Raw genomic sequence first — 12,976 nt, 5'->3', positions numbered from 1 at the left:
TAGGTATGTGTATAAAAAAAAAAACAAATTCCTCACTTGAGAAAATGCATTAGGGATGTTAATTTTTTCGATTTTTACGATAACGGGATTTTCGGGATGTCGTTGGTTCAATCCCGGGATCAGTCCCGGGATTAAGATATTTATTATTTATCAACAACTTTACATGGATAAATTGCATCAATATGGTTTAAGAAGCTCTCCTACCATATAATAAATAATAAGTAAATGTGTTTGGAACGTACTTTTTATTTAAAGTGAAAATTATTTCATAAGTAACAAAACGAAAGAGAGTAATTAAATTTAACAAATAACAAACACCATGTAAATCCAGATTTCAAACTTTGTGCAAAAATTATGAAAAATCTGCAAATGTTCAGCTAAATTTTCAACTTTTTATTCAGATAAGAGCTAGACTTTTATGGAAAAATAATAAACATTAATTAAATAAAAGAAAAATAGCCAAAATTTATCAAAAGATGGCTGGCTTAATTAGCTGATTACAAGTGTATCTGATAAAGTAATTTAAATGATGTCGAAAAAAGCTCGATGCGAAAAATATTAAGTCAAGATTTTTATTTTCTGGTTGAAAGAAGTTCATAATACTACATAGTGGGGAGGTTCCATGGGTAACTGGACCTCAGAGTACAAAATTTTTTCTTTATAAAAATAACAAATGTGTGGGTAAGACATGAATAAAAATCTTGAAGCAACCAAAACATAACAAATTAAAGCTTTAAAGGCATTTTTATTGCCTTATTTACGTTTTGGAATCAATTTCTAAGTAAATTTTTTGAGTGAGTTTCAAATAGGTTGTGTTAAAAGTACTGTCAAATAATTTGCGATTCTTAATTCATGTGTTTGGTAAGAAAAATATGTAGTCGAACTCATATTAAATATAACTCAATAAAATTATATTATATATCAAATTGTGTGAGTGCTTTATCTACTTATATTACGAGTTATTATTAAGCAGTATTGGTCTTGTCCCACCCGTGACAAAAAAAGGTAAAAGTTGTTATTATTATAATATTACAGAAGTTGAAGTTGTGTTTCGGGTTTGTTACATAATGTTAGAACTTCATCGTCAATGTTTACCACAATTGCATTTTCATTTCCACATAGTTTGATAAGAATAATTCAACAGTCAAGCATGTCCCACCCGTGACAGCTACGGGTGGTACAGTTGCTAGAGGTAGGTTTACAGGGCTGATAAGCTGGGGAGAAGGGCGGAAGCGCGGACTCGCCCATTACCTATATACCCTTGTGGTCAGCTGATTAAGTTAAGTGACATTTTGACCAGTTTAGGTTTTTTCTTTTGTTTATTAATGTTCATGTTTTTTTTTTTTGATAAAAGTCTAGCACAGTACATAACTTTTTTGTTCATAATTTTTAGAAAAATTCTAGGTATGCAGTTTTATAGCGTATTAATTTAAGAAATCGCGTTGATTTGTAATAATTTTTTTGGCTGACGCTGCTAGGCTTTTTCTTCTATATAAAAGGCACTATACTAAGATAAAACGTGAGTGAATTGAGCCCCTACTTGAATTCTTATATTTTTAATAACTAATCTTTAATATAGACCACACTAAAGGCTCCTTTTCATATAAAAATTCGTACGTGTGCCACCCGTGACGGAGGAATTTTGGATTTTTTTTATAATAAAGCCATAATTTTTGTTGTAGTTTTTGCTTTGTTTGCATTCGTGGTTCTTTGTTTTATTATAAGACATCAAGTTCACACAGAAAAGTGAAATAAATTCGCAGAGTTCTCGTAAAATATATCTGCTCCAAAACGCAGGTTCTTTTTTGTCCCACCCGTGACAGTAGAAATAACTCAGATTTTTTCTTTATAAAAGTAAGCTGGCATTTTTTTCGTATTTTGTAATAACTCATGTAATAGTCAATTAGGTGTAGAATTTTTTTGTTCATATGTCCCACCCGTGACGGCGGAATCGCCCAGTGGCAGAAATAAAAGAAGCGCTTTAAGTCCACCAGTTGTGTCTATATTCCTTTTGTTTATGGAAAATATACATTTTTTTTTTGTCTACCTCATATTATATCTAATTACCTGCATATAAATGGGCATTTCTCTGACGTCATGATTTTTTTTTATAAAGACTTTATAATTTCAAAGATATGATTAATTCCAAAACCTATCTAAAAATTTCAGTACAACGTATAACAAAAATATGGGTACCAAATGAAAGAATTTTTGGGCTTCACAAGGACGAATTGAATTGAATTTTAAGCTAATTAAGTTAGTCCTTAGCATATAATTTTTTTCAAAAATAAAAGTTGCAAGGAATATCGAGGATAAAATTATAAAACGGTATTTTCATACCTACCTTTACGCACCAAATAATGTAATCTGTTTTAACTCTACATCTTCTCTTTCATATAATACCCATACTAGTTTTTTAAGTACATTGCACTGAAATCTTTAAATCATTTTTTGAATTACTCATATCTTTCAAATTTCAAAGTTCTTTTAAAAAAAACCTGACGTCGGAGAGAAAAACTGAGAACGCAATTTCACTATATTTGGCCCTTGTTTTCACTGGTCAACATTAGGCGTTTCAGTTATTGTCACCAGTGTAAATTACAAAACCTGAAAATCCCGGGATTTCCAGGACCTAAAAAATACCGGGATCCCGGGTTTAACATTCCCAGCATGCATGTAAAGAAAAGGTGATTATACGGGTACTTCTCCAAGCTATCAGCCGATTTGGAATTGAAAACTTAATTTTATTGTTTTCATAACTCTTTGCTGTTTCACAAATACAGTACAGGCTCGATTTTGGATTCAAGTTGAATCATTAACTTTGTCCATTTATTATCTATACATAGTATAAAGGCAAGTCTGTATCGATAGGAGAGTAACCTTTTTAATTTAGAATTTTAATAGGGCTGCCACCTGTTAAGAAAATTACTATACTCAATTCTAACAAGCGTAGGCGTCAGTTCTGCACCGTCACTATTAAATGAAAAGACTTAGCCTCTGGATGTGTAATAATGTATTATTTTTCTGAGTAGGGTTGCCACCTGTTTAAAACCAATAAGATCTTCACCGCTCGTTGGATAAAAAAATGGGATACCAAATGAAAGCGCATGAACTTCGCATGTACAAAAACTTTAAGTTTTTTGAGGAGGATTGCCACCTATTTAAAATTCTCTCTATATAAATAATATAAAGGAAAGGCGAGATATTTTAACCACGCGACTGAACGGATTTAGACAAGATTTTTTATGTATATAATAAACGAAGTACATCATGACATATGATTTCTTTCTCCAAATATGTAAATGTACATTCAGATGCATACATTCATCCGTGGCCGGCTAGTAATATATGTATGTATATATTATGTAATGTATAAAATTTTAATGAACCACTCAAATATGCCTATTTCCTTTTGTCAAACATTATTTTTCTTTTCTTCAATTATCCGAGGTGGCTTTGGTCTTGACCAACTCGGAAAAACGAGCTCTAGTGTACTGTTTAGAAGAAGCCTACGTATATACTAGGATGTTCGATTATTTACCCTTTTCCAAAACCGATTTTCGTGTTATTCGAAAAATTACAATTTGAAAAACCGGTGCCCGATTTTATTTTACATAGTTTTTAGTGAAAATGCTTATATTAGTATGAAGTAGGGATGTGCGATTAATAGTTCTGGCTAGCTACATTGGGAAATAATCAGATGACATAATGACACTAAAAAATTTTAAAATATGTTCACTAAAATTTTATTAATGTAAAAAACAAACTTTTGGCAAGTAGTTATCGTATTTAATGTAAAATTTAAACGTTTTTAAGAAAAGATATTATTTTTTTTTAAAGGTAACTATTTTATTTATACTCCCAAATTTAGGATATAAAATCCCTTCTACCAAAAAGCTTAAATAGGGTAACGCCGCTCCGAATTGAGCAATTGTCAAAAAGCTCCTTTTTAATCAAAAAGTTGTTTATTGAAACTACCTTCTTTTTTTTTTGTATCATGATTGTACCATGCCGCATTGTAACCCAACCAACTCTCAAATCATTCAACTATATTTGGCATTTTTAGGTTTTACATTTTATTTTTATTATAAAATTTTACATTTGAAGTGAAATGCATCAAGTTGAAAAGATAATAGAATTAGATTTGAAAAACTGTACGCTTTTCCAAGAAATACACACCACTAAAACTGATTTATAGTCTCGTTATGTTTTTATTCGTTTTCTTTAATAATAAAATACTTATGATTTGATTTATATGATAGATACCATTACAGTTTGATTTGAATTTAGAATGCATCAATTCTGTGGTAAATGTTTTTTAAGCTTTGAAATTGGGGTTCCCGGTTGAACTGTTTGCTTCTTATTGGTGGCTTGTTTTGCCCTATGTTTGCTTTCAAGCGCTTGCATGTGCTCCAATGAATTGTAGATGTTTTCATTTTAGTTCTTATAAGGTTTGCTTTAAACATTACAAAATTATGACCATCATCATAGATATCATATTATCGGTAGTAAAAGTAGCAAAATTCACAAATACATATTTTGTTTTTGGTGGTCGTTTATTTTATTGTTTTTTTTGCATTTCTTTTTTTTTTGCTTTTTTCTTAACGTATTTCAAAAATAAAAAAAACGGGGACATTCAACAAAATCTACACTAATACACTCAAATAAATTTGGTTTGATGTTTCTTCCGATTGATCCTCATATTGCCATTTACACTCTCGTGTTTGTGCATGTGTGCGTGTATGCGTGCAGATTCATAAAAAACTTTGTCGCAGTTCCGATTTTTCTACCATTAATACCACTCCATTTTTAGTGCCTACTACATATGTAGCTGATTTTCATATGTCACGTTTTTATTTATCAGCGGTCCTCAAATATTCTTCATGAACGCTTTTTGAGTAATTAATTCTTTTTTTCATTATTGGATAACTTTTTTTTAAATACATGTATATAATATAATTTTTTTTTTTGCTTTAAATAAAATACAAATGAAATAAGATTATTTTTTAATAATCAATCATGATTAAGAAATTACCAATCAAATACACGTTTGAAATGATGCCCGTTATAAAAAGAGGAAACAAAATATTGGGAGTGTGTTTTTTGTTTTTGTTTTGCATGTAGCGTATGTAAATTGTAGACTTGCTCTTTTAGAGCAAAAGGCATTTGGTCTTCTTCCTCTTCTTGACTTGTAGTGCAGCTCTAGTAGCCGTTTCAAACACATCTCGTACACCTTCTTTAGACTTGGCTGAACATTCTAAATAGGCGAAGGCATTAATTTTCTCAGCCATTGCGCGACCCTCTTGAGGCTTAACTGGCTCCTGTTTCATTTTTGCAAGATCCTTTAAAATTATTTATTTATAAGTTATTTTTTGGGGAAAAGTATTCTCATCGTTTTAAACTTACTCGAATAGTGTTGGGATCATTTCGTAAATCCTTTTTATTGCCTACCAAAATTATCGGAACATTTGGACAAAAATGTTTCACCTATAATTAAAAATACATTTTTAGCGTAATGCTTTTTAATTTGTGGAATGAGACTAACCTCAGGAGTCCATTTTTCAGGAATATTCTCTAATGAATCGGGCGAATCCACTGAAAAACACATAAGAATAACATCCGTATCCGGGTAACTCAGTGGTCGTAGTCTGTCATAATCTTCTTGGCCGGCCGTATCCCATAATGCTAGCTCAACCTAAAAATAGAAAAAGGCGAACATTTTAGGTTTGAAATTTTTGTGGGATTTTGTTAAAATTTGTTGAATTTTCATAATTGTTGTACAAACTTTGAAGTATGGATTTATATAGTGTGTGTTATATATTGCGCTAGACTTTTATACAAAAACATTAAACATCGAATAAACAAAGTAATATAGCCAAAACTGGTCAAAGTAAAAAGTTTCTATTATTTCTTCCACCACTGTATATATATGTATGTATACCGGTAAAAATTGCTTTTCACAGGTTGGGTTCCTAATCGCAGGTTGCAGAAACATTCCGGTGGGTTCTCAAAAAATAGGGCTGTTCAGAATGTTGTGGGAATGGTCTGGGATTTGCAGTTGGAATTGCATTTGCAAAGTTCATGCTGGCTACCATGGCAACCGTGTGAATTTTATTGTTGTGAATTTACAAATACAACGAATATGGAAATGCAAGAGCATATGCACAAGATCCTGAACAGCCTAATGTATTAATAATTAGTTAGCCATAGGTATAGTTTATGATGTCGTTTTAATGAAGTTCAGTAAAATAAAAGTTTTGGAAGGGAACGTTTTTTTAACCAAATAATAATAGGTTAGTGTTTGGCCGAGCTTCTCCGATTTGTGGCGTGCGCCTTGATGTTGTCACACAAAGGAGATGGACCTACAGTTTTACGCCTATTCCGAACGTCGAATGTATTTTTGTGAGATGCTGTTTTTAATGGCAGACATACACTTGGAGAATGCGCTTAATCGAAAATCAAACCCTTTTAATCCCCTACATTTTTTTTTTATCAATATGCCAAAGATATATATGTATATACATACATAAATAAATAGATACATTAACCTATGGTTAAAATAATAGCAACGCGACATTCTGACCAATTTCGACTATTCTTCTTTTACTTGTTTAATGTTCATATTTTTTTTTATAAAAGTGTAGCTCATTAACTGACAGAATCAAATTTGAAACTTTCTGTACGAAATTTAGAAAAATTTAACCAATTTTCATCAAAATTTCAAACTATAATTAAAAATTCCTGAAAAAAATTGGTGTGCAGTTTATAGCCAATTAAATTTAAGTGCATTAAAGTGCTAAAAAATGCAGTTGATCTTGAATTTTTTTGCTGGTGCTGTACGCATTTCCTTCCATATAAAAAAAAAATTCAAACATACACGACGGGATTTTCAGCAAGTTCACAATTGCAATTCATTGAAGTAAATTTGAATTGGCTATTAAACTGCATACCAACAATCCATCGTACAGTTCTGTAGAGGCCCCGCCAGATAGAAATTCTTTTCTTCGTCGCAGGGATGATTTTGACTGGCATCCAAGTTAACTCTGTGACTTTGATAACTGATAAAATTCGCTCAACTCTCAAGTAACGTAACTCTTCTTACCTTTTTTTCTGACTTTGGTTAATGCTTAGTTAACTCAGAATCGGCAGTTAACTACAGATTTTCAGTACAGAAGTCTGTAGTTAACTGTGTTGGTGTTTTTGGTTCAGTGAACTGGTGTATTTGGAATAAATTGTGATAGAAATGGATGAAATTGTAACAGAAAAAGAAGAAATTGCAAAAGATAACACCAAATGGCAAAAAACAGGGGATGTTGTTTTCACTTAGGAAGCTGTACGATGGAACAATCTTTTTAGAAACCACAATTAAAAAGTTTGAATATTTGTTGAATTTTTAGTAGTTTTGTACAAAGTTTGAAACTTGGATTAATATGGTTTTTTAGATAGCAATACTTTTATTAAAAATTAATGAACATTAAACAAACAAAAGAAAAATTGTCGAAGCTGGTCAACAGTTTTTATTATTTTGAACATAGGTGTGTATGTAACACATCTATAAAAAGTGTGTTCCGGAATTAGTCCCGATGAGATACATGGTGCATTAATTAGTCGCGACTAATCTGACTCGGAGGTTCGCCACCAGGCCCTACGGAGTGGTAGCACGCACCTCTAACCACTTCTGTAAGTACATATGTACTTTTTTATTTTCTAAAAACGACTACCTACTGGGTTTTCCTACCCTTTCGGGTATCTTCTTCTATCTTCTATATACTTACCTCTAACAAGTTTTTTTCTTTTAACAAACGTATATCTCTTTTATTGTTTTATCGAATTTAATGAATGATATCTCATTTTGAAGGGGAGAAGTTCACGTACATGCGAAAAATAGTCAAGTTGTTCAAATTAAGTTATTTATAAAAAAAGGGATTTTAAAAAGCTGAGAGCACTGTATCAGGTCAATAGAGCGCCAGATCTTCCATAACACTTCATTCAATTGAATGAATTAAACACCCTTTTGAAGGACAGCCTCATTGCTTGAGGTAAAAACAAACATTTTTAATGGGGTTGCCAACCGCTAAAAATTTTTGGGACTTAAATAATCGACTAAAATATTACAACACATTCAATGAATGAAAGGCATTTAAATGCACTCCTAACCGGAAGTAATAATTTTGAAGAGGGTGCCAACTATTTAAAAATGTATATCTATAAATATGTATTAAACAAAGTTGCTTACGCAATACCGAGCATAGCTCTAGAGTGGATTGGTCTATTACGGTGTTCGCAGGAGGCGATTTTTCAGGCAATTTTAGAGGCGATTAGTTGAATCAAAAGTTGGCTGCACCCCAACTTCATTGAAAGCGATTAGTTGAAAGCCCGTTCACACCAGTCGATTTTTTACTTTCAACTAAAAGTTATGTTACAGTGCGCTGCAAATTATTTCCGGTTTCATTTACAGGTTTCGGATTTGAAAAATGTATGATGGATTTTTGTTTAAAAATACAAAAATCAGCCCTATCCTGAGTTTCATTTTGCTCGAACCGGTTCACTTTTTACTTTTCGTAACGGGCGGATGAAAAAATTTCGGGCGAAACTCACGACAAGAATAAATGAGAATATATGGCGCGTACATTTCTTTTGCGAAAATGATTCGATTGCCTCGAAGATAATTTGAATTTTTCAACATTGGACTTTCAGTGTTCGTAAACCATTCGTCGATTAAATTATGAAACATTGCCTCACGCAACCGCAATTTACAAAGATTGGCGATTAGCAGTGCAAATCAAAAACCTCAGCAACGCGCCCAAGTTAATGCAGGACGACCTCAGGAGGAACATGCACCTTAACAACTTAAATCAATTCATTTCGTTGAGAACTCTAATATCGAAATCGATCGCTGTTATGCGATTAAACGCCAAACCATTGCAAAATTGCAAGAGGTTCGTCAGGGACACAACACTTTGATTAAGTTATTTAAAATGGCAATATGCTTTCCGACAAACACAAAACCATAATCAGAGCATATAAATGTCCCACTAGAAGTCATTAAGTGAATAGTTGGTGAAAGTGTTGTACCAAAATGTTCTAACAAAAAACTGAACTTAAAAAACTTTGGGCGAAACGAAGTTCGCCGGGTACATTGGTAAATATGAACAATAATGGTTTCTCCTACTCAACTTTAATTTGGAAGTCCAATTTTTGGGCTTAGCCTAGATGGTGAATATCACTAATTCCAAAAAATGGCTAAACTAAGTTAAGTCTCTTTGAGCGACATGCTCGGACAAAAGGTACCAGTTCATTCCATATGAAGATATATCAAAAGTGGTATTAGTCGCCTGTTCCTTTGTGATTGATCCCGGAGCCATCCCGTATCAGTCGCATTTTGCCAGTCCTGATGGAGCGGAAAACAATTATAGCCAGTATACATACGTTACACCTGTATATATTTGTGCTTGTACACACATATGTACATATGTCGCTAATTCCGTGGAAATTATGCATTGCAATCAAAATAAACCCTATCCGACCATTAACGTTTACAAAATTTTGAGTATTAATCGTCAAATAATAACAGTGAGATTATTTTGTAAAAGTTTGCATTGGGCTGACTCATAGCAAATGTCTCAATGCTAAAAGAGCTTTTTTTGACGAGTTAATTATGATTTGCAAAGAGAGTAATTTACATGATCAAAATTTCTTTTCGTCATACAAGTGCAAACTACATTAATTGTTAGCCTAACGGGATTTTTAAAAAGAAATCGATAAAAACAACGAAATTAGTTTTGCTAAATAATATTAGAAAGAAATTTTAAGGATCTAAAACTCAAATTAGGCAAGATTTGTTTATATTTTTGGTAACTTACTTGTTTGCCATCGACTTCGATGTCCGCAACGTAATTTTCAAAAACAGTTGGAACGTATACCTCTGGGAACTGATCTTTACTGAAGACAATCAGAAGGCATGTTTTACCACAAGCTCCATCGCCTACAATAACCAATTTTTTCCGAATCGTCGTCATTGATCTGTAAAGAGTAACAATCCAAAATTATTTACTTTCCCTGAGTTTTATTCATGGATGTGTTAAAATGCAACAGTTGGAAACAATTTTTACAATTTTATCCAATCCCCCTTAAGCGGATGTTTTGGCACCGTAAATATTTTTCACGAAATTGTGTAGATAACTAAAAATAAAAAAAAATCTACATATATAGATACATATCCATACATATGGATGTATGTATGCATCTTATCGTAATATTAAAATAAGTTTCATCTCGTCAGCACACTTTGGAGCCTTTAATTCCCCACTCGAAAATCGCCTTCCCCTGTCTTCATCTTCAAGTAATCTCGTCCACCTATCGGTGCCCGGACAGTCGACGCCGCGAACTGCGCTGCCAGTACCTTTCATAAGACGGAATCGCCGCGGACGTCATCGCAAACGCCAGCGCATCGAACATCACAATAATTAATTTCATTATCACCATAGCTCAGCAGTCGCTGTCATCACCCATTCGCAGTATTATGCATGGAATTTTTTCTCTTCGCGGATATCCGCCCCCCGCACCTAAATATTTATTCTATCTTTTCCCCTTTTTCACTTCCATTGATGTCAACGCTGCTGCTATTTGCTATTCACATTTTTCACTTACAGAATTTGATGATTTTACTGCCACACACTCGCCAATATCGACTTTGTAGACAATAAATATTTATTTGATGACACCAATTTATGGTCTTGCGACGAAGACTTTCTGTTTTGTGCAAAAATTAAATATCTCCCAATTTTTTCCCGATCAAATTTTCTTTTCACACTTGAAAATGATGATGAACAACGCCTTTAAAATACAAGTGACGACCTCAGCCGATGTTCATTCAGTGATGCCAAACTTAGTAAAAATTTATCATCAATTCTAGACAGGGGCAAAAAAAATTGTAATTCTTATTCACAAATATACTATGCTTTCGATTTAATGTAATTTTAAATCTTAAAACTTTAATCAATTCTGTATTCGAATGAATATATTTAACGGTTCTATGGTTAATAATAATATTAGTGTATTTCCTAAAACACAACCTCAATGACAATTGACTAATTTCGTACGCAAAACTGAGAGTGGGGCAACATTGAAAAATACGAAGTGCGTCAACTTCCCCCAAAAGAGATAAAACATTTGTAGCTGCTAAAATAGAGTGCATTCAACAACGTGAAAAAATGAGAAAACCTCATTATACCTCAAAGAAAATGGCGCCGAAGGTTACTATGCACGGTTGATTTTTTTCAAAGTGTGTTTAATTGGTTAAATTAGATCCAAGGAACTCATCTAGCGCAAGGCCCATCCCGGATAAATATTTACGTAGAACGTATACTTCTTTTTCTGTGCGTGTATGTAGGGTGATTATTCTTGACTTTTGATTTAATTTTAAATAAAACATTTGAAACAGAACAGGATGACGGAATCTTTATTATTACCCTATAGAACAATTTTCGACATTTACTTGTTAAAAATTATTTCATTTAAATGTTGGCCGCAGCAAAGAAGGTAAATTTATAAGGGCTGCGTTTCTTTATACATTCCGGATAATCCCATTTCACAGCCGGAATAAACAGAGAATTCGTTTGAAATATACGCTAACATATCATCAGGAACGTTCTAAAGACAAAGAAGGTAAATTTATAAGAAGAGACAACTCGTTATTTTGAAAATGCGCTGCGCCGATTTTGACCGTATTTACGAAACTTGACGTACGAAACTTGACGTACGAAACTTGACGTACGAAACTTGACGTACGAAACTTGACGTACGAAACTTGATGTACATTGTTGTACGAATTTATACCAGATGGCGTTGTCAGATTAGCTGGTTTCTTCGCCTTCCATATATTTTGTTTTTGCTTTTACTGATTTGACAGCACACCCATCAAAAGCAAAAACAAAATACATGTAAACTTTAGGGCGAATTGAGATTTGACATAACACCCGCAATACAAATACATACGGGATTGTTGTATTTGCTCTACCGCTACCTCCTTGTATAAATTCGCCTTGAGGTGGTGCTACAGGCGAATTTATATTTTCGCCGCGGTACTTCTTAATGTCAAAATCAAGGCGAATGTATACAAGGTGGTGTTACTGGCGAATTTAGATTTTCGCCATGGTACTTCCTATTGGCAAAATTATGTGTTTGTTGTAAACAAGGCGAACTCATATTACAACAAAGACATCATTCTGACATTAAGATGTACCGCGGCGAAAATCTAAATTCGCCATCAACACCACCTTGTGTAAATTCGCCTTGGTCAAAATGGTGTGTAATATGAATTCGCCTTGTTTACAACAAACACATCATTTTGACATTAGGAAGTACCGTGGCGACAATCTAAATTCGCCATTAACACAACCTTGTATACATTCGCCTTGCTTGATGTCAAATCGGACGCGAATTCCTCTTGCAAACCAAGGCGAATTTATACAAGGTGGTGTTCATGGCGAATTTAGATTTTCGCCGCGGTACTTCTTAAAGTCAAGATGATGTGTTTGTTGTAAAATGAATTCGCCTTGTTAACAACAAACACATCATTTTGACATTCGCCATCAACACCACCTTGCATAATTGTGTTTTGTTTTAAATATGCATATCGTCGTTTAAAGAGCAAAACCGCGTATCAGCAAAATGCAAAACCGCGTATGTGAAGTTGTAAAAATTATTTTCTAGAGCGTAAAAACACTCATATTACAAAATGGTTCTCTTTTTAAAGCAATCGCATTTCTGGCTAATATATTTCAAGACGAATGGATAAGAATTGAGCCAAGAGCTTGAGCGAGCAAATCCAATTTTTGGCAGCCAATGTATGTTACGCGGATTTGCAGAATAACGATACGCGGTTTTGTACTTTAAACGACGATATGAATTTAAAATAATAACAAGTACCCTGCAAAAATCCCGACTACTCCATGCATGCGTGTAAAGAGTACTC

General features: G+C 33.2%; 1 protein-coding gene across 1 annotated transcript; it reads right to left on the bottom strand.

The window, feature by feature from the left end:
• Window positions 1-4,188: 4,188 nt before the first annotated feature.
• Window positions 4,189-10,887, bottom strand: LOC118743517 (ras-like GTP-binding protein Rho1). The gene is made up of 5 exons (XM_036476251.1): window positions 10,651-10,887; window positions 9,864-10,023; window positions 5,546-5,695; window positions 5,407-5,487; window positions 4,189-5,342 (listed from the first exon to the last, which is right to left on the bottom strand). Exons 2-5 carry the CDS (start codon window positions 10,017-10,019, stop codon window positions 5,151-5,153), a joined length of 579 nt encoding a protein of 192 aa, XP_036332144.1. The 5' UTR covers window positions 10,020-10,023; window positions 10,651-10,887; the 3' UTR covers window positions 4,189-5,150.
• Between the last annotated feature and the right edge of the window lie 2,089 nt (window positions 10,888-12,976).

The sequence above is a fragment of the Rhagoletis pomonella genome, unplaced genomic scaffold (genome assembly GCF_013731165.1).
Source record: "Rhagoletis pomonella isolate Grant_MI unplaced genomic scaffold, Rhpom_1.0 Rhpom_scaffold_00007, whole genome shotgun sequence".
Lineage (NCBI taxonomy): Eukaryota > Metazoa > Arthropoda > Insecta > Diptera > Tephritidae > Rhagoletis > Rhagoletis pomonella.
The sequence above is the reverse complement of the archived record's forward strand: the minus strand, read 5'-3'. Positions and strand labels throughout refer to the sequence as shown.

Bases quoted from the DNA above. Each gene is read 5' to 3' on its own strand.
- LOC118743517 (XM_036476251.1), bottom strand. From the start codon at position 10,019: ATGACGACGATTCGGAAAAAATTGGTTATTGTAGGCGATGGAGCTTGT. The intron at 5,696-9,863 runs GTAAGTTACCAA...TTCTATTTTTAG, and splicing joins TCGAAGTCGATGGCAAACAA to GTTGAGCTAGCATTATGGGA. The intron at 5,343-5,406 runs GTAAGTTTAAAA...ATAATTTTAAAG, and splicing joins ATGATCCCAACACTATTCGA to GATCTTGCAAAAATGAAACA.